This window comes from Melozone crissalis, unplaced genomic scaffold (genome assembly GCF_028551555.1).
Source record: "Melozone crissalis strain CALT ecotype California unplaced genomic scaffold, PUWL_Pcris_2 ptg000063l_1, whole genome shotgun sequence".
Classification (NCBI taxonomy): domain Eukaryota; kingdom Metazoa; phylum Chordata; class Aves; order Passeriformes; family Passerellidae; genus Melozone; species Melozone crissalis.
Genome location: NW_026535841.1, coordinates 13222788 through 13239345, shown reverse-complemented (window position 1 = coordinate 13239345; position 16558 = coordinate 13222788). Strand labels below are relative to the sequence as shown.

Below are 16558 nucleotides of genomic sequence, written 5' to 3'. Positions count from 1 at the left end.
TAATGGAAGGGGTGTGTCTGTATTTACACATCCTATCCCTGAAAAAGATGTTTTGTCCTTTTTCCCTATTCAGCTACAACCAGCACAAGCCCAGTTTCCAGAATGGATTTAAAGCCTGTGTAGCAGGGTGAGGACAGAGTGGGTGCAGCTGCAACCACATTTACCCGTGACACCCTCCCTCAGTGACTGTCCATGGATTCATCAGGAACATGAGGCATTTTCTGACGTGCTTACTGTCCCGTGGTGCACATTCTTCTGTACAAAGGAGTTTCATCCTCCTGTGTCACAGACAGTGGACTGGTTCCATGTTTCTCTCTCACCTGGCAGAACTAGTTAAGGACACAGTATAAATAAAGGTTCTACCTGTCCCAGTGTCTTCACAAAAATTAAGCCACTTCCCATCAGCTTCTGTTTTGGGGCACAGAAGTTTCAGAAGTTTGTTGTTATTTCCATTCCTGTGTCTCCAGCATGGGACTGTTTCATAACAAATATATGGACACCTGGCACATGGATAACTCCTCATTCAGGCAGCCAAAGGTGTGTGCTCATCTCAGTGGGATGCCAGTACACACAGTGCATTTCTTACAGCACTCACCAGTTCAAAAACATTAATACAAAAGTTTATTTTCTCTAAAGAACAATTCAACACACATCCGAACTGCAGTAGGAACCAAACTACAGAAAGCTGCTGACAGCATAGTCACAGGCACAAGGTGGCAACACCACAGCCTGTTCTGGGAATGTTGTCACAGCCCCAAGCTGCCACAAGGGTAGGTCACACACCCCAAGGACAAGGAACGGTCACCTATCGATGCTTATCATCATCTCTTTGCTTCTTGGTATCTCTGTCCCTGCTCCGGTCCCTATCCCTGTCCTTCCTGTCTCTGTCCTTCCTCTCCCTCCCCCTGCTCCTCTCCTCTTTGGAGTCTCTGTCTCTCTCACTGTCACCCCAAGCCCAGGACCTCTCCCTTTCTGGCCAGCGTTTGTCCCTGCTCCTCTCGTGGTCCCGGTCCCTGGTTCTCCAGTCCCTCGTTCCCTCACGAGACCAGTTTCTTTTCTCTGATGATCCTTCTCCATAGAAATCATTTTTCATGTTTGGCAAATTGATGGGCTTTCGGAAAGGTCTGTCCCGTCCTCCGAAGCGCAGCTGCCCGGATTCTTTCTTGCCTCCAAACCCACCCCCAAGCCTCCGGGGAATCCATCCTTTGAGAGTTCTTTCCAGTTCAAAGTCCACAAAGATCTCATGTTGGTCGATGACCAGCCTGTTGGCATCTCTGTGGGCCTTCAGCAGTGCGCGCTCCTCTTTGTACTCAATAAACGCATAACCCTTGGAAAATCCCGTGACCAGGTCTCGAACCAGACGGATCTTCCTGATGTCTCCATAGCGGGAAAAAACCTCCTTTAACTTCTCTTCTGTGGTCTGAAGGTTGAGCCTCGCCACGAAGAGGGTGAGGTGAGGATCTCCCGTGACGCCCTTGTTGGGTACGTACCGTGCCAGCATGGCCCGCCATATGGCCCGGTCGTGGGGCTCCTCGTCCGTGCCATCGATGCTGCCAGCCTTGAGGGGATCGTACTCCTTCGCTATGGGGGCCCAGTCAGCCATTGTCTGGGGGAGAGAACACAGGCACAGGCTCACGGCTGGGTCAGAACAGCCTGGGCAAGAATCGCTTCCAGCACCGCTGCACTGTGTTCATCCGAAAACCCCCCAAAGTGTGACACACGAAAATGAGCCAGCCGTGTCGCTGTTGTTTGAGTGCACATGCCGGGACAGAGCCGAGTCCCGGAGCCGCATCCTCTCCCGGCCTACCCCGGCCTGAGGGGCCCCGGCCTTGCCCCGCGTCCGGCCGAGGAGGCCCCTCAGCCCCGCTCCCGGCGGGGACGCGGCTCTCCCGGCGGGCAGAGGCCGATCCGCCGGCCCGGAGGAGCCGCAGCCGCTCCCGCCGGGGTCGATCTCAGCCCTTTCCCCGCTCCCGGAGCCCGCCAGTCCCCCCCGCCCCGCTCCCCGAGCCGCCGAGGCGGACGTGGCGCTGCGGAAAGCCCGATGCATTCACCCGCCTCGGTGCCGGTTCCGGGGCTGCCGGAGAGCCCCCGTCCCTTACCGGCAGCGGAGCGCGGGCGGCGCCTCCTCAGGGGAAGGGGCAGGGCGGGAAGCGGCGCGGGGCCGCGGCCGCCGCCATGGGAGCGCCGGGGGCGGGAGGGGCCGCTCCGCCCGCGGCCTCGCCGGCAGCGCCGCCCGGCCCCGCTGGGAGGGAGCGCCGGGGTGCGGCGGGCATGGAGCGGGGCCGGGACGGGGAGGAGGAGCTGGAGGAGGAGGAGGATGAGGAGGAGGAGGAGGATGGCGGCCCGGAGAGCGCTCTGGAGAAGAGCCCGTTCCAGCTGACGGCCGCGGATGTGTACGACATCTCCTCCGTGGTGGGCCGGGACCTGCTGCAGCTCCGCGCCGGGCCGCAGCTGCCCGCCGCCCGCGCCCGGCTGCAGTTCAGGATCGTCCGGGTGCTGGAGATGCTGGAGGCGCTGGTGAGCGAGAGCAGCGTGACCGAGGAGCAGCTGCGGCGGGAGCGGGACAGCCTCCGGCGGGAGCTCGAGCAGCTGCGGGCGGCGACCCGAGGGAGCGATCCGCAGGTGGGTGCGGGACTCGGCCGGGGCACAGGAAACACGGCCGGGGCACACGGGATTCGGTCGGAGCACAAGGGACTCGGTCTGGGCAGACGGGACACGGCCAGGGCACGCGGGTCACGGCTGGGGCACACAGGACACGGGCTCCTTCCCCAGCACGGGCACACCACGCGCGGGTCGCAGAGCGCACCCAGAACCACATCAGATGGGCCGGCCGATACTTGTGGTCTCTTTTGTGTCAGCAGGACGAGTCTCACAAGGTCACTTCCCGTCTTTGGCCATGAAAGCCTTGAAGTTCCTTCCTTCGGGGGTGGTTAGGATCGCAGTGCTGTGGATTCCTCGCTCCAGTTTCACTGCAGTGGCTGACCCAGCAAAGCTGGGTCAGTCACGCACAAAGTTCAGAGTACAAACCCACCGTGTTCAGCTCTTGCACAGCACCGGTCCCATAGAAACAACTGTATGCAAACACTGAGGCTTTGTTACCCTCTGTGAGGGAAATGGATGTCTTGATTACTACAAATGTTTTAAATCAAATAGGGCGAGTTCAGGTCTCACCTTTCTTTGACACGGAATTTTGGTGTGGCATTAGATGGCTCAGCCTCACTCATCATCTGAGAACAATTTGATAAAAGCATCTTCTTGACAACTACATTGCAAACTCTTTGGGACAGAGACTTTGCTTTTAACTGTGGTCAGAGCTTGTCACAGTTGTGGCCTATACTTGGCGGGGGAACACAGTCACTAAGGGAATACAAAAATATGAAGAACTATAATTAACTGCTTGGGAAAATAATAATCAGGATTGTGATGAATTCATACCAGTTCTAAAAATTCCATGTTTATAAAATCCAGATATTTTACTCTCTGAATGCTGAGTTCTTTAAGAGATTATAAAATCTACCACTGTTTATTTTACAGCCCAGCCTCGGACCAGATCAAATGGTGATAGACCTCACAGACCCCAACCGGCCCCGGTTCACGTTACAGGAGCTCCGGGATGTATTGCAAGAGAGGAACCAGCTGAAAGCTCAGCTTCTGGTGGTACAAGAGGAGCTAGAGTGCTATAAGAGGTAAAGCTTGAAGTCAGCAGAGAACTAATAACAAGTACTTCATGAAGCTTATCAGTTGAGAGTCTGGAAGGTTTGAGCCCCTAGGTCAGGATAGGCATTGTCCAGATATGTAAGTGACCCCTGTGCTCCCCAGAGCATACAAATGAACAAAGAAAAATGGGGGAACAATGAAGTCTCTATGCAACACGATTTGAAAACCCAACTCCCTTTTCCTCTGCACAGTTCTCAGCCCATTCCCATCATTGTCCCACTCTCAGCCTACACAGAGTTACTCCCACTCCACATCCAGGCTGGATTTTCCTGCACAGGAATTCATCTGTGCAGTCACAGCAGCTGCACACACAGTGTCTAAAGCCACACTACATACCAAAGAGCATGGGGGGTTTCCAGCTCAGCTTCAGTCAAACTTTCCTTCCTCCTGCAGCACAACGCTGGTTGATCTCCGGTCCTTCACTCCCATGGGGGTGAGGCACTGATCTAGAAACAGAATATTGAGCTCTTTCATCTTTCATGATAAACTGTGGGGTTTTTAAGACTGCCAACAGAGGGTTGTGTAAGGCCCTTGAACTGTGCAGAGCAAGTGATTTCAGATCCTGAAGGGAGAGTCAGTGTGAGTCAAAGGGTGGGATGTGGGAAGGGTCTTGATCTTGGTGCTACAGATTCATTCACTCTGCTCCCTTTCCTCAGGTTGGATTATAAACTCTTTGGGTCAAGAAATTTCTTCTTAATCTAGACACAAACTGGGTTGGCACATTAGATTTCAGTTGGGATATCTCAGCAGCACCCTCCTGGATACAGCCTGCCCTTTGCCTTGTCTGTAACAGGCAGGTTAAGCCAAGAAGTTACACTGAAATCCAAGAATTTACAAACTGCCTGGCAGCACTGCCCCAGCTCAGCTGGCTGCTTTGCTGTGCAGCAGTGGAATGGCTTCTTGCTTTGATTTCCCAGCTGTTACACAGTTTAGTACAGGCCAAGTTAAAAATGTAACAGTGGGAATGTTTTCAGGTTTTTAGTGATCTGAGTCACAGAGCTGTGCACCAGGAACAGGGCAGGGCTGCTTTTCAGTTCGAGTAATTTGTGAGGTTATCTCCCCATACAGTGTTACAGCTTAAGCCAAAACCCATTTTCCCTCTAAACAGTCACATAAAATCCTAATTGTAATTGTAGTAAAGAGTAATTGTGCAGGAGAAGAGGATAAATCTATGTTCTAAAAGGCCTTGTACCCAGTGGAAATAAGCTCTGCATTAACACAAGGTAACAAACATCTCAGAGACTGGCTCAAAGTGACTGGTGGTGTTTGGGGGCTGCATTTTTCATCATGATTTCTGGGTAGAAGTTACCATGCAGATGTTAGAGCTCTGCAGTGTCACCAACAGCTCATTGTCTCATTTATCCAAGAGAAGAGTCTGCCTCAGAATCACCCCGTGCCTGGTGTCACACCAGTTTTTAACTGCTCTGTGTTTTTATTTCCGAGTCCAGTTGAGTGTTGTTTGGCCACTCTTCGCCTGCAGCTACTGCATCCCAGGCTGTGATCCACTGAGCTCTCCAAATGACTGAGGTCAGCTCAGGACATGCTGTGAAAACACTGAGTGTGCAGGCTGGGAAAATCTCACCCTGTTCCAGGGAGGGAAAACACCCTTTGGTCAAAGCGAAACTGCTGCCTGGAGTAGGCGGTTACAGCTTCTGCAGTGCAGAAACACCAAAGTGAGATGGCAAAACCTAGAGCTGAGGCAAAGCCTTTCTTCTCTTCTCTGTAGGGTGGAAAGAGGAACAGGCACCTGCCTTTCAGGGGAGCTGGGAACCTCCCATCTGTTGCCAGGCCTGGTGTGAGCCTGGGTGGCTGCGCTGGAGGTACCACACATCCACCCCTGCAGAAATTCACCATTTGTGTCTGCACCCTCCTCTCACCCTTGGACTTCTGCACAAATCCAAGTGTGATTACACTTCCCTTTCACCCCCATTATGATTTGCCATTTTTTCTCTGTGGAGAAATCAATCAGCTTGTTACTTTTTTAGTGTTCTCATTAAAGCATAACCCTGGCACCATTACATTGCTGTATTTAGAGATAATAATTCATTATTTTCAGTTCAGTACAAGGAAGAGGCTGGGCTGCCCTCCCTGTCCTGTGAACACTCATTCACCCATGTCCAGTGAGAGGTCCAACTCATGCACTGTCACACTCTGCACAAAAAATAAACAAACCCACAAAAAATAAACAAAACCATTTCTTTTCCCAGTGGGATCATCTCACAGAAAAGGGACCAAACTGAAGAACTGGAAAAAGCAGCCAGTGGCAGCAGTGCTGGCACCAGAAAGGACAGTGAAGAGAAGACAATCATCAAACGGTTGTAAGTTTGTCTGCAGCTTTTGGGGCAGAATTTGTGAGAATATGGCCCACTCCTTACACAGTGAATCCAGGGCTGGATGCTGAACTTTAGCCTAGTTGGCTGGATATTGTTTTCTGCTCTCCATGTAAAGTTAAAAACCTGATAAAGCAATCTCTTCCTGGGGAAAAAGCACTGCACAGGAAAGCCACCTCCACCCAGGCAAGCAGGGAGTCACTTTTTTTCCTAGGAAAAACAAGATTCCTGAGCAAAATGATTCAATACTTTCCACCCCTGCCAGCCCCTCAGGGCCGTGCTGTGGGAGCACCCCAGCTGGCCCCAGGCTTTGCTTACATTGTACACAAAACCCACAAGCTCAGGGTCTGTCCCTAAAGTCCCCCAAAATAGCACAGTGACAGGGCCAGCCCCCTGCCTGTTCCTTGTTTTCCAGTTGGACATTATTGTTTTCTTTCTGCTATTGATTTTTCTCTCTTTTTTTAGGTTTTCTTTTAAACATGGAAAATGAGCATCCTCAAGGACTTTGCTGCTGGTGAGAATGGCACTGATGAGCCTCAGAGGCGTTGGGAAAGACAATGATTGGAAACAGCAGCATCACTCCTACTGTAGAGAATGAGCAATCTCATTAAAATCACGTTGTATAATATTCTTTCAGAATAGATTTTACTCTGCTTTTTCAGAAACTGTTTGAAACAGACACTTTTTGTATTTCTTACTTTCAGACATTATCCACATGTAGAAAATAAAATGTTTGTATAAAGTTGGGATTTATTCTTACTAAAAGAGTCTGTGATGATCTGTACTACAGCATACTTATCCTGTCCAGCTATCAAAACACTCAGCTCAAATGATTTTGTAAGATGAAGATAATAGAGACCTGCCATTCACAAGTGGTTGTTTGGGAGTGAGATGAACAGTGGAGGAAAGCACAGCAAAGCAAGAAAAGCTGCTGCAATTGGGCTCTGCCCACATGAAGGGCTGAGGTGCAGGAACAGATGCACCAAACATTTCATTTCTGACAGGTGAAGGTCTCCTGTGGTAGGGAGTTGTGTTTTGCTTAAGCTCTGTTCTTTCAATCACCTGCCACAAGCTGTGTATTGGCCCCAGTAATGAGATTTAGCACCAGTGGAAGCATATAGGGCAAACAGAGGAGTGGGGAAAGAAGCTTGAAAGACACCAATTAGGTTCTCTATTTAGAAAGGTAGAATATCCAGAGCAGAAGTTTGAACAGACATAAAAGAAGCAGTGACAGGTATCAAACTGTGATCTTACTCTGTTCAGAAATAAAAGCAGCCTCTGAAGTCTTTTGATTCCCTCTCCTACTCTGGCAGCATGAAGAATGTAGGGCACTTCACACATCTGCTCAGCTGTGGTGTGGATGTGGCTGAGCACAAGGCAGAGCTGCAGCCTCCCTCAGGTCAGGAACAACTCTCTGTTAGCAAGGCCACACCACAGCTGCTTCAGCCAGGGCACAGAACCACTGGAGTCCTTCTGCCATCTTCAAAACATCAATAAGCCTTGGCCATGCCCTCGTTGTGTATTTTCTAGAGCATGGCAGCAGGGAAGGCAGTTACTGCACGGCCTGAGCAGAGGATATGTGCACAGAAAAATGAAACAAGAAACAATCAATGAGCAACAGGCAGGATGCACCTCTGAGCTGAAGAGAGATGCTGACATGTGATCTGAATTCCATCCTCTTCCATGGTTTATCCACGGATGTATTTTCCAATCTCCTTCAAAAAAAGCAGTTTAGCTCCCAACCCAAGGGTGTCTTTCCCTGTGACACTTTGTTAGAAGATGAAGCCTTTCTGTGAGGCACAGAGATAAACACCCAAATGTCGCATTCCTGTGAGAAGTACACTGAGATAGATCTCTAGATCTCTGTATGTGTTCCTAGAAAAGTAAAGGATACAGATGCAGTGCAACATGAGCTTTATTTCCATCCTCCAACGCAGTGCTACTCAATTACCAGTTAAGCTTTCAGAGAAGACATTTTCTTTTTATGTAAAACAAGGGAGATCTTTCCCCTTTCTTGTTTACAAAAGTGATGCTGAAGTACAGAGGTTTTAAGCTATTCAACCTGATAGAGAACACGTAGATGTTTAAATAAAATTAAAAAAATTTATTCCAATTTTGACTTAAGGGAAGTGCTCTAGTTTAACAGGACACTGTACACATTGCTGAGGTCTCTGTTACTGAGACCAGAGAAAAATCAGTGCCAACTCAGACAAGTTGGCCAACGAGGCTTACCTGAAACTCAGTACATGTAATGGAACAGGTCTCCAGTTAATTCTTCAGAAATGGGAAAACACCCAGGCTTGCTCTGACGAGTTTGCCTTGTGTGAAGCAGTAAATAATATAAAGCATTTAACAGCTAATGATTTTCACAGCTTTCTTTCAAAATGCTCATAAAACTGCAATGGAGACAGGTAGTATAGCAGCCGTTTCATCAATAATAAATATATTCTTTATTTTACAGAGACATTGTCTTCAAGTTTTTAATTTAAAAAATACATCACTAAGCCACCTCTCTTGCTGCTGGAGCACACAACCAGGATGTTGTTGCTATCTGACCTATCACATAGGCAAGCATAAGATTGTCTAGAGGGCATTCAGCTGGAACAGCAGCAGCCTTCAAGACATGAGGAATAGAAGACATTAACAGAGCCACAGATCCCTTGCTGACATCTTCCAGCAGCAAGCGTGGCTGATGGCTCACAGCCATTTTCATCTACACACATGCCAAGCCTGCCTTGGCAAAAATTCCAACTGGTAAGAATTCCTCTTTAACATAAAGGACCTGCATTGTATTGCCTGCCTATATCCCAGATTTGGCTCTCCAACAGAAACATCCAAACATCCACGAGATGCCAAGAGCTCGACTCCCAGGTGAGACAGTGGGACCAGACTGTGCTGGACAGACCTACAGGACCAGGCAATATGGAATCTGCTTTCTTCACTGCATGAACTCCATCACTACAGTTTGAAGCTGCATATGAAGATGACTCCTATTTTTGGAACCACTATGCTCTACTTCAAGCATTCACAGTAAATAAATAGCTTCTGATGTGGCTAATTAGCATAGGAAGGTAATATAAAAAAACTTTTGGAGAGAGTTTTTACTTCTTTAAAATCCTCTGGGAGACACCTCCAAGAATCAGCCATCGACTATAAAAAAGGTACCTTCTCAAAGTTTAGAAAATAAGTAAATGTCAAACATTAATTCTCACTGTGAAGTTCTATCTTCACAGCTGTAATCAGTATCAACCCAGTCTATCAAAATTTATCCTCATTTGGCTGGGAAGAATTTCTCCAAAGGAAGCAGTCAATCTGACCATCCTTTTCCCTCAGTGCCAGTGCATTTGAAGTTCATTGCCAACAGAATGTATGACACAGGAGAAACTGGATTCCTACCACAAGTTATTTGAGAATGACAGTAGCATCCATCTCAGAGAAGCCTGTCAGCACTGGGCTGTGAAAAGCAGTCTGACAGGCAGTCAAGCCACTGGATGACCAAGTCAGAGTACAGCAGTACTTCTGTCATAAAGCCAAGCTCAGCACCCCAAAGTGGAGTGTGAGATTTCCTTGCAAAAGCAGAAGCACAACCCCAGTGATTAAATTTCTGTGCAAGTCTTTCACTGCTCAAGTGGCACTGGTCACTACTATGCAGAAGCATTCGAATTGTAAGAAGGGTTTTCCTTTTATGATATAAAAGTTTTGGCAATCTAAGATCAATTATTCAAGCCTGCCTGGAAAACTGTAATAGGTATTTAAATACTGCAAAGCAAAAAGGCAGTTTTTTAAGGAGCTTGGAAGACCATAAGCCATCCTCTAAGAAAGCTGAGGGAAGTGAGGGCAGAAAAAAAAATGCACTGACTCCTTGCAGAACACTCAGTCCAAAACTAAAAACCCCAAAACAAGGAAGATGAGTTAGTGTTTCAGCCACGGGTGAGCTTCAATGGAAGCTTTGCTTCTGTCTCCATAGTCGTACAACAGTTCTTCACCTGCCTTAATGTCCCTGGAAGCGATGAGGATGAGATGAGGCACACCATCGATGTCGTGCAGCTTGGTCTGACAATTGCCACACTTGCTGTGATTAATGAGCCTTCCCAGACGATTCGTTTCTTTCGTAGCATCGACACTGAAAGAGCAAGAACAGAACGTGGGATTGCGCCTGGGACTGGGGCAGCTTGTGGGCAAAGCCCAAAGGGCAAATCACACAAAGGAGGAGGAATCCACATGAGTCTTGAAAAATTAAGGAGAACCAGAACATTATCATGTTACATTACAGAACAACCATGATTAAATAGGCAGCCATAATATGGCAAGGCAGGGAAACAGAAACAATTCTGGGAGATTTTTAAGTTAGTACAAAACCCAGAAAATGAAATCTTTGGACTGTTTGAGCTGCCTGTTTCCAGGAACAGCAGAATCCAGATGTGAAAAAAGTCATAAAGCTTGGGCTGAAGTGGGTGTCAGAGACTAGAGCAACAAGGACACCCAGTCAAAGTTGAAAGAAATGTTTCTCTTCCAGGAAGTCTGTCCATCCTGCTTTCCAAACCAACTCCTTGCAACTCAGATAAAGGAGTCCATTTTACAAGAGGATGAATTTAGGCAGAAGACCACTGCAGAACTCCAAGCCTCATCCAAGCAGAGCAACTCTCCATGTAGCTTGTGCTGTACTTCAAAGAAGAGCGCTTTGAGTCACCTGCCATTCCTCATAGCCCAGATGTATAGGAGGCTCTCAGACCATGGATCAGTGCTCCAAAAGATTTCATAATTCACAGTTCCCATTAAAACAAAAAAATTTGCATGAAAACAAGGAAAGAAATATCAATGGAAACTTGAGCTTACCAGTAGGTTTTGCTGAGGTACTGGAAATAGTACATGTAGCAGCCTGTGGATGGGTCTTGAGCATACACAGCCTCTCGTTTCTTGGCATCAGTGATCTCTATGAGATCCCCGTGATACTCAACCACAAATTCTCCTCGATTAAAATGTTTAGTAGCAATTACTCCTCTCCCTTTGCCATCAATATAATCAATCTGTTGAGTTGAAAAGAAAATACTTTCTCATTTCCCAGCTGATTTACATCATTGCAGATATGCTGATTACTAGGAAATGATTTGTCATTAAAAAACTGCTGCAAAAGGGAATTTGTGTGTGCTGCAGACAAAGCTGTAGAGGCACAGTGCATGGCACTGTGGAAGAAATGCAGAATGAGTTTGGGACACACTCTGAGTTACTGGGTAGCTGGACACAAAGTCTTCCAATGAAAGAACTTAGGAGTGTATTTGTGTAAAGACCTTAAAGCCCCCTTAGTATTTATAACTGAGGCTGCACAGACATATCCTTCAGAGACCAACAAAATGAAGGATTGTGTGTTCCAGTTTTCCTGCATTTTCAGAGAATTGCAGGGTCCTGAGACTGAGTTCTGCTACTCTCTGTTTAAATAGATTAACATCAAAATACTGTATAATAAACAGTACATGACTACTTAGATTGGCACTGCAGTTACCTTCATTCCTTCTTCCTTCCCACTTGTAATCAGCTCATCTATTTTCCTCCTTTCCTCAGTCTGCAGAATAAACAAGAACAAACAAAACCACAATATTGTTGATAGCTTTTGTAGCTTCTTCTAGAGCTGGAAGGAAATTACCCACCAATGACACCCATTGTTCCAAACCATCTCATATTTCCAGCAAACTGAACAGCAGAAAGATTTCTGCCCCGCCAAGTACCTAAACAGCTAGATTCTGTTCTAAACTGGACCTGCATTTCCAAATTTTAAGCATGTTGTTAACATTACTTCAAGTGTACAACTTTATTTGCATTTGGAACGGAAACCATAGTTACACATTTCCCCAAATTGTCAGCTAATCAGACACGTTATAAGTTATGTCATTTTAACAAGAAGCACTACCTCCAATTCAGATTTGCTTTTCCTGGAACTTCTTCTAACAGGGTAATAATCTGTTACTTTTCGGTTTGGTGTTCTTCCTTGTGTCCTAAGGAGGAAGAAAGAGAGAAAACACACACACATTTCAGACTGTTTGTTGAATTACACTGTTAGAGCAAAGGTATGTGCAAGAATGTTTTATTTGAGCTTGGTAAGTTGAAAGGTGATCAATATGAACCAGTGGTTTTTATCAGTACTCTCAGCTTCAAGCCACAGCTGCATCCCTTTTCTTCCCCACACTAATTCCATTGCTCCAGTACTAATTCTTGAACAATACAAGTGAGATGTCGTTAGAAATCAACTGAAGGTCACATTAAAAGTCTGGGGCCCCCTGCGTGCCTTGCCAGAAGGCATTCGAAAATTTAGGTCATGAAAACTGCTTGGCAAGGAATTCATTAATGTTAGGTCACATTACTCTGATACCAAGAGAAAGGGTATCAGCTCAGCCAGGAAGCCTCCAACTATTCTGTTTCTGACAAGATACATTCCCATTTGTCCACAGGAAAGTAGGTCTTAATGGCTCATTAATTTCTTTTTTTTCCATAGGTGACCAGCAAATGTTTCACTTCTGATAGAACAATAGAACACGTTAGCCTTGCTTTCAAGACAAACAGGTCCTCTGCAAAATAGGTACTTAGATGCTATTTTAGGGTTTTTAAAGCGTGATATTCTTGAGAAAACAAAGAGCTGTCCTTTCACAATTCCACAAGTCACTTACTTTTTCCTTGATCCTCGTTTTGCTTTAACCATCTTCTTCTGAGCTGGCTTTGCATTGGCCTCCTCAGCACAGTCTGCAGGCAGGGGAGTCCTCTGGCTTTCCACAGTTTCTTGGTTTTGATCAGAGGGCACTGAAGGATTGCACACACCTTCCTTATCCTTCTGCTCTTCTGGTTTCACAGCACCTTCAACTATTTTGCCACCATTCTTTTTTCCTGGTGACAAGGAAATCGAGTAAGGCTCTGAACTTAGGGCCAACTATACCAAAGTGCTTTAAATGAATTCCAGGGCTTTAGAGCTCTGTCAAATGACAGAAAGGACAGCAGTGACCCTGCAGCGCTGGGCTCAGCAGCTGCAGATGTTGGTGCCAAGTGGCCAATGTCCCCCAGGATAAATCCATGGGAGCTAAAGAGCAGCACTGACAAGAAATCTACACTCCCCACAACAACATTTACTTGTTTTTTGCATCCTACCCCAATACAACCACATCCTCCTCCTCAGACAACTGACTCAGAGGGAGGTGAGAGCGGTTTAAAGCTCAATAACGTTTTTATGTGGAGTAAATAATCAGGTTTAACAGTCCCATCTGCTGAGACAGATGTTTGAGGCTCACTGGAGAAAAGAAGCACAGCTGCAAGGCATCAGCAGTGGGACAAGCTAAAGCCACCTTCACTTCCTTGTCAAAGCTGGGGAGCCAAATTAGGAACTAAAGGCCCCTCGTTTCCAGAAAGCCTGACAGTCCCTGCATCAAATGGGACTGAGAGTACCTGCTTGTAAAAGTGTTTGCATCAAAGTGCTTTGACAAATTACCAAGGCTGTTAAATGCACCTTTAAACACAAGCCAGATGGGATTTCTTCCCCTTCATAAACTTACAGGACATTCCCATTTCTAGTCACTGTGAACCTGGCACTCAGCATCCACAATTTGGGCTCCTCCTCACTGCTTTTATTTCTTGATGAAAATGTCAGAACTGGGGGCAGTGGGAGCACATGCACAAGAGAAGCAATCCCAAGCTCAATCTTACCAGCTCCTTTCCTGTAGGTTTCCTTTAGTGTCTTGCCCTGACATTTCACCTCGTGATACATGACCGAGTTCTCCTCTTGAAGTGGGGGGCGAGCACCAGGAGCTTTGTTGGGATTCAGGTAGCTGTAGATTTTGGATTGACCAATAAACACATTCTCCTAAAATAGACCCACACAAAAAATCAGTTCAGCACAGAGATTCCAGGAACCTCGAGCTGGCACCCACAACAGTCTGCAGCAAGCAGGGCTGACAGGTGACTGTGCTGATGGAATTACACTGTTTGAAGCATCACCCTCACTGAGGTTGTGATTTCTAAGTGAAAACATAACAGTGCTGAGCACTCTGAGAATTAACTAATAAAATATGGCAGGATGGGGTAGTCAGAGCTAACTCCAGCCTCCATCCTTGTGCTTCACAGTACGAACTTGGTGCTAAAAAAAACCCCAAGCCTGAGCTCCTGGGGAGGAAGGCAGCCTCAAAGAGCACAAGCCAAAAAAAATATGAATAGTGCAGCAAAAACTGCCCAGGCCCAGTACAGAGCTCTCAGCCAGAGAGGTTTGAGCTACCCAGCTACTCTCAGGAGGTGTCAAATGTTGTTGCAGCAAATTATATGCTCAACTGAGCAGCCCAGGAATCAGTTTTACAGCCTGCCTTGAGTGACACCTCTCAGCAAAGCATGGGAGATAAACAGTGCAATATTTTATCCATTTTATGACATAAAAATAAAGTGTAAAGGTTGTTTATGGCAAAAAGGGCCATTAAAGAGTCTCTGCAAAGCCCAGTCAGGAAAATGGCAAAACCCTCTGGCATGGCCAGACACCACAGAGCCCGGGGTTTGTTCCCTGGCTCAGGCCCCAAGATGCCAACAGGGAGCAGTGTCAAATTTAGCAAAGATTACTGGAGCTCTGTCACCTTTGCTTTCACAGCCTCCTGCCACCTGGCTGTGCTTCCCTGTGCAGGGCATGTCAGGCACATTCCAACCCTGCAATCTCAGTGTCTGGACAAACAGATGCAGCTTGGGCAGAATGAGTTTTTCTTGGCTATAGTTTGACTCAACCAAAAGCAATTTTCAGACATTGCATGCCAGTTAAAACAACAAAAATATGCATCCATTTTTGTAGAAAAGCAAGGAACAAAGAGTCCCAATAGTTAAAAAAAGATAGCTCAAATATAGCTGACTAAACAAATACCTCAGCATTTCAGTCACAGACACTGAAAAAGTAAACAAAGTAGACAATAGAACAGATAGGATAATTTTAATAATTAACGTGGTCATGAATAACAAACTTCCTATGTACATAATTCACAAAAAAACAGACCAGTTAAAGGTTCAAATCTTAGTCCACAAATAAACTACTAAAGACTGAGATTACAATGGAACAGCCTCAGAGAAAACAAATCAGACGGACACTCCCTGACCTCCAATATTTCTGAAAGGCCCATGAAAGGCAAAACTTGCTTATTAAAAAAACGGGGCTTCAAAGCATGAAATACAATGAAAACACGCCGTTTTAACAAATACAAGCAATGAACCCTGAGCTTCAAAGTCCTCAAGATTTAGTAAGGAGTTTAAATAGGGGCATTTTGGGAGAAAGCTCAAAGCAGTGAACTGCAGTCCACCTGCCAGCTGAGCCTTCAGGCTTTGAATACACCATGAACAGGAAACGAAGAACTCTTTTTCCAGCACAGCTTCCTCCCTTCACTCCCAGCTCCCTGCCTGCTGCGCTCTTGGCGCTGCCGAGATGCCGCTGCCACGTCTTTGTCTGTGCCAGGCTTGAGAGCCCAGAGAGCTGAGATTTTCTCAGCGCAGCAAAACACACGAAAGGCTGGCTGCAGAGGGGCTCCGGGATTTAACGCAATAGCCACAACTATTCCCATTGGGAGTTAAAGGCAAAGAGACAGCTCCGGCCAGCTGCCTGTGACAGAACTCCGGGACGGGGAAGATGGCACGGAGGGAATGCCGAGCTTAGTGCCTGTCTGCGGAAGGGCACAGGGAAACACGGAGAGTCCGACTGTACTTAAAGTTAAGCGATTTCAGAATGATTTCAGGAGCTCCCGAAGGGCCGGGCCCCGCGGCTCCCCGGGACAGCCCGCACGCCGGCTCGCCCGTACCGGGGGGAAGCGGAGGGCACGGCAGACCCCGGGAGCCGCCCGCCCGCTCCGCCCGCCCAGGCCCGGGCATTGCTTACCCCGCCGGCCCGGGGGCGGCTCGGGCCCTTCCTCTCGGCGCTCTCGGGGCTTGCCTTCTCCACGCCGCCCGTCCTGGTCTTGGGCATGTTCCTCCCTAGGAGCAACGGGGGAAGATCGGCGCCTGAGCCATGTCCGGCGCTGCCGCCCGCGGTCATCGCCCGGCCGCCGCGGCCTGCGCCATGTTTAAAGGGCTGGATGCGGCAGGGCGAGCCGCGGCGGCCCAGCCCCTTCCCGGCGAGCTGCGCACACCGCGCGGGGGAGGAGTCCCGCCGGCCCCGGCTCCCCGCACCTCCCAGGAGGAGCTTCCGCGCCGCGGAGAGCCCCGCACCGAGCGGGCCCAGCCCCGCCGGCCCCGCCGCGCCCCTGCCCCGCTCCGCTCGTGCCCGCTCCGCCCCGCGCACCTCCGGCCATGGCGGCGGCAGCGGCCGCCCCGCGCCCCGGAGCCCCCGCGCCGGGCGGCTCCGACTGTCCCCGCGGAGTCCCCGGCGCCGCCAACCGCTCCGCAGGGAGACGCCGCGTTACCCTTGGCAACCCCATTGGTTTAACCTCCTGCCAATCAGCGCGCTCAGGCCTCTGATTGGCGCGAGCCGCCATTACCCGCCCTCCCCCTGTCACACCGCGGTGACCGCGGCTCCCGGG

The 16558-nt window shown here is 48.3% G+C and overlaps 3 protein-coding genes across 6 annotated transcripts; 1 reads left to right on the top strand and 2 right to left on the bottom strand.

Annotated features, from left to right (window-relative positions):
• Positions 1-598: 598 nt before the first annotated feature.
• Positions 599-4131, bottom strand: SNRNP35 (small nuclear ribonucleoprotein U11/U12 subunit 35). Of its 2 annotated transcripts, none has more exons than XM_054288490.1 (2): positions 4054-4131; positions 599-1606 (listed from the first exon to the last, which is right to left on the bottom strand). In XM_054288490.1, exon 2 carries the CDS (start codon positions 1601-1603, stop codon positions 806-808), a length of 798 nt encoding a protein of 265 aa, XP_054144465.1. In that variant the 5' UTR covers positions 1604-1606; positions 4054-4131; the 3' UTR covers positions 599-805. The 2 variants fall into 2 exon arrangements, with proteins under 2 accessions (XP_054144465.1, XP_054144464.1); XM_054288489.1 differs by lacking the exon at positions 4054-4131 and adding an exon at positions 2100-2184.
• On the top strand, positions 2234-7661 carry RILPL2 (Rab interacting lysosomal protein like 2). 2 transcript variants are annotated; one of them, XM_054288491.1, is made up of 4 exons: positions 2234-2622; positions 3535-3686; positions 5925-6035; positions 6513-7661. In XM_054288491.1, the coding sequence occupies exons 1-4, from the start codon at positions 2272-2274 to the stop codon at positions 6535-6537; spliced, it is 639 nt and encodes a 212-aa protein (XP_054144466.1). In that variant the 5' UTR covers positions 2234-2271; the 3' UTR covers positions 6538-7661. The 2 variants fall into 2 exon arrangements, with proteins under 2 accessions (XP_054144466.1, XP_054144467.1); XM_054288492.1 differs by lacking the exon at positions 6513-7661 and adding an exon at positions 5444-5537 and having other exon boundaries at positions 5925-6013.
• On the bottom strand, positions 3693-16513 carry KMT5A (lysine methyltransferase 5A). 2 transcript variants are annotated; one of them, XM_054288481.1, is made up of 8 exons: positions 15919-16133; positions 13731-13887; positions 12707-12920; positions 11953-12037; positions 11548-11607; positions 10884-11074; positions 10034-10170; positions 3693-4163 (listed from the first exon to the last, which is right to left on the bottom strand). In XM_054288481.1, the coding sequence occupies exons 1-8, from the start codon at positions 16072-16074 to the stop codon at positions 4084-4086; spliced, it is 1080 nt and encodes a 359-aa protein (XP_054144456.1). In that variant the 5' UTR covers positions 16075-16133; the 3' UTR covers positions 3693-4083. The 2 variants fall into 2 exon arrangements, with proteins under 2 accessions (XP_054144456.1, XP_054144455.1); XM_054288480.1 differs by lacking the exon at positions 3693-4163 and adding an exon at positions 16321-16513 and having other exon boundaries at positions 7945-10170; positions 15919-16013.
• Between the last annotated feature and the right edge of the window lie 45 nt (positions 16514-16558).

What these genes read in the sequence shown, in the direction of transcription:
- SNRNP35 (XM_054288490.1), bottom strand. Translation starts at nt 1,603, where the DNA reads ATGGCTGACTGGGCCCCCATAGCGAAGGAGTACGATCCCCTCAAGGCT.
- RILPL2 (XM_054288491.1), top strand. Translation starts at nt 2,272, where the DNA reads ATGGAGCGGGGCCGGGACGGGGAGGAGGAGCTGGAGGAGGAGGAGGAT. An exon ending in CCCGAGGGAGCGATCCGCAG is followed by an intron (nt 2,623 to 3,534) that starts GTGGGTGCGGGA and finishes TTTATTTTACAG; the next exon opens with CCCAGCCTCGGACCAGATCA. An exon ending in AAGACAATCATCAAACGGTT is followed by an intron (nt 6,036 to 6,512) that starts GTAAGTTTGTCT and finishes CTCTTTTTTTAG; the next exon opens with GTTTTCTTTTAAACATGGAA.
- KMT5A (XM_054288480.1), bottom strand. Translation starts at nt 16,513, where the DNA reads ATGGCGGCTCGCGCCAATCAGAGGCCTGAGCGCGCTGATTGGCAGGAG. An exon ending in GCCGCCCCCGGGCCGGCGGG is followed by an intron (nt 13,888 to 15,918) that starts GTAAGCAATGCC and finishes GGTCTATTTTAG; the next exon opens with GAGAATGTGTTTATTGGTCA. An exon ending in GGAAGGAAGAAGGAATGAAG is followed by an intron (nt 11,075 to 11,547) that starts GTAACTGCAGTG and finishes TCAACTCAACAG; the next exon opens with ATTGATTATATTGATGGCAA.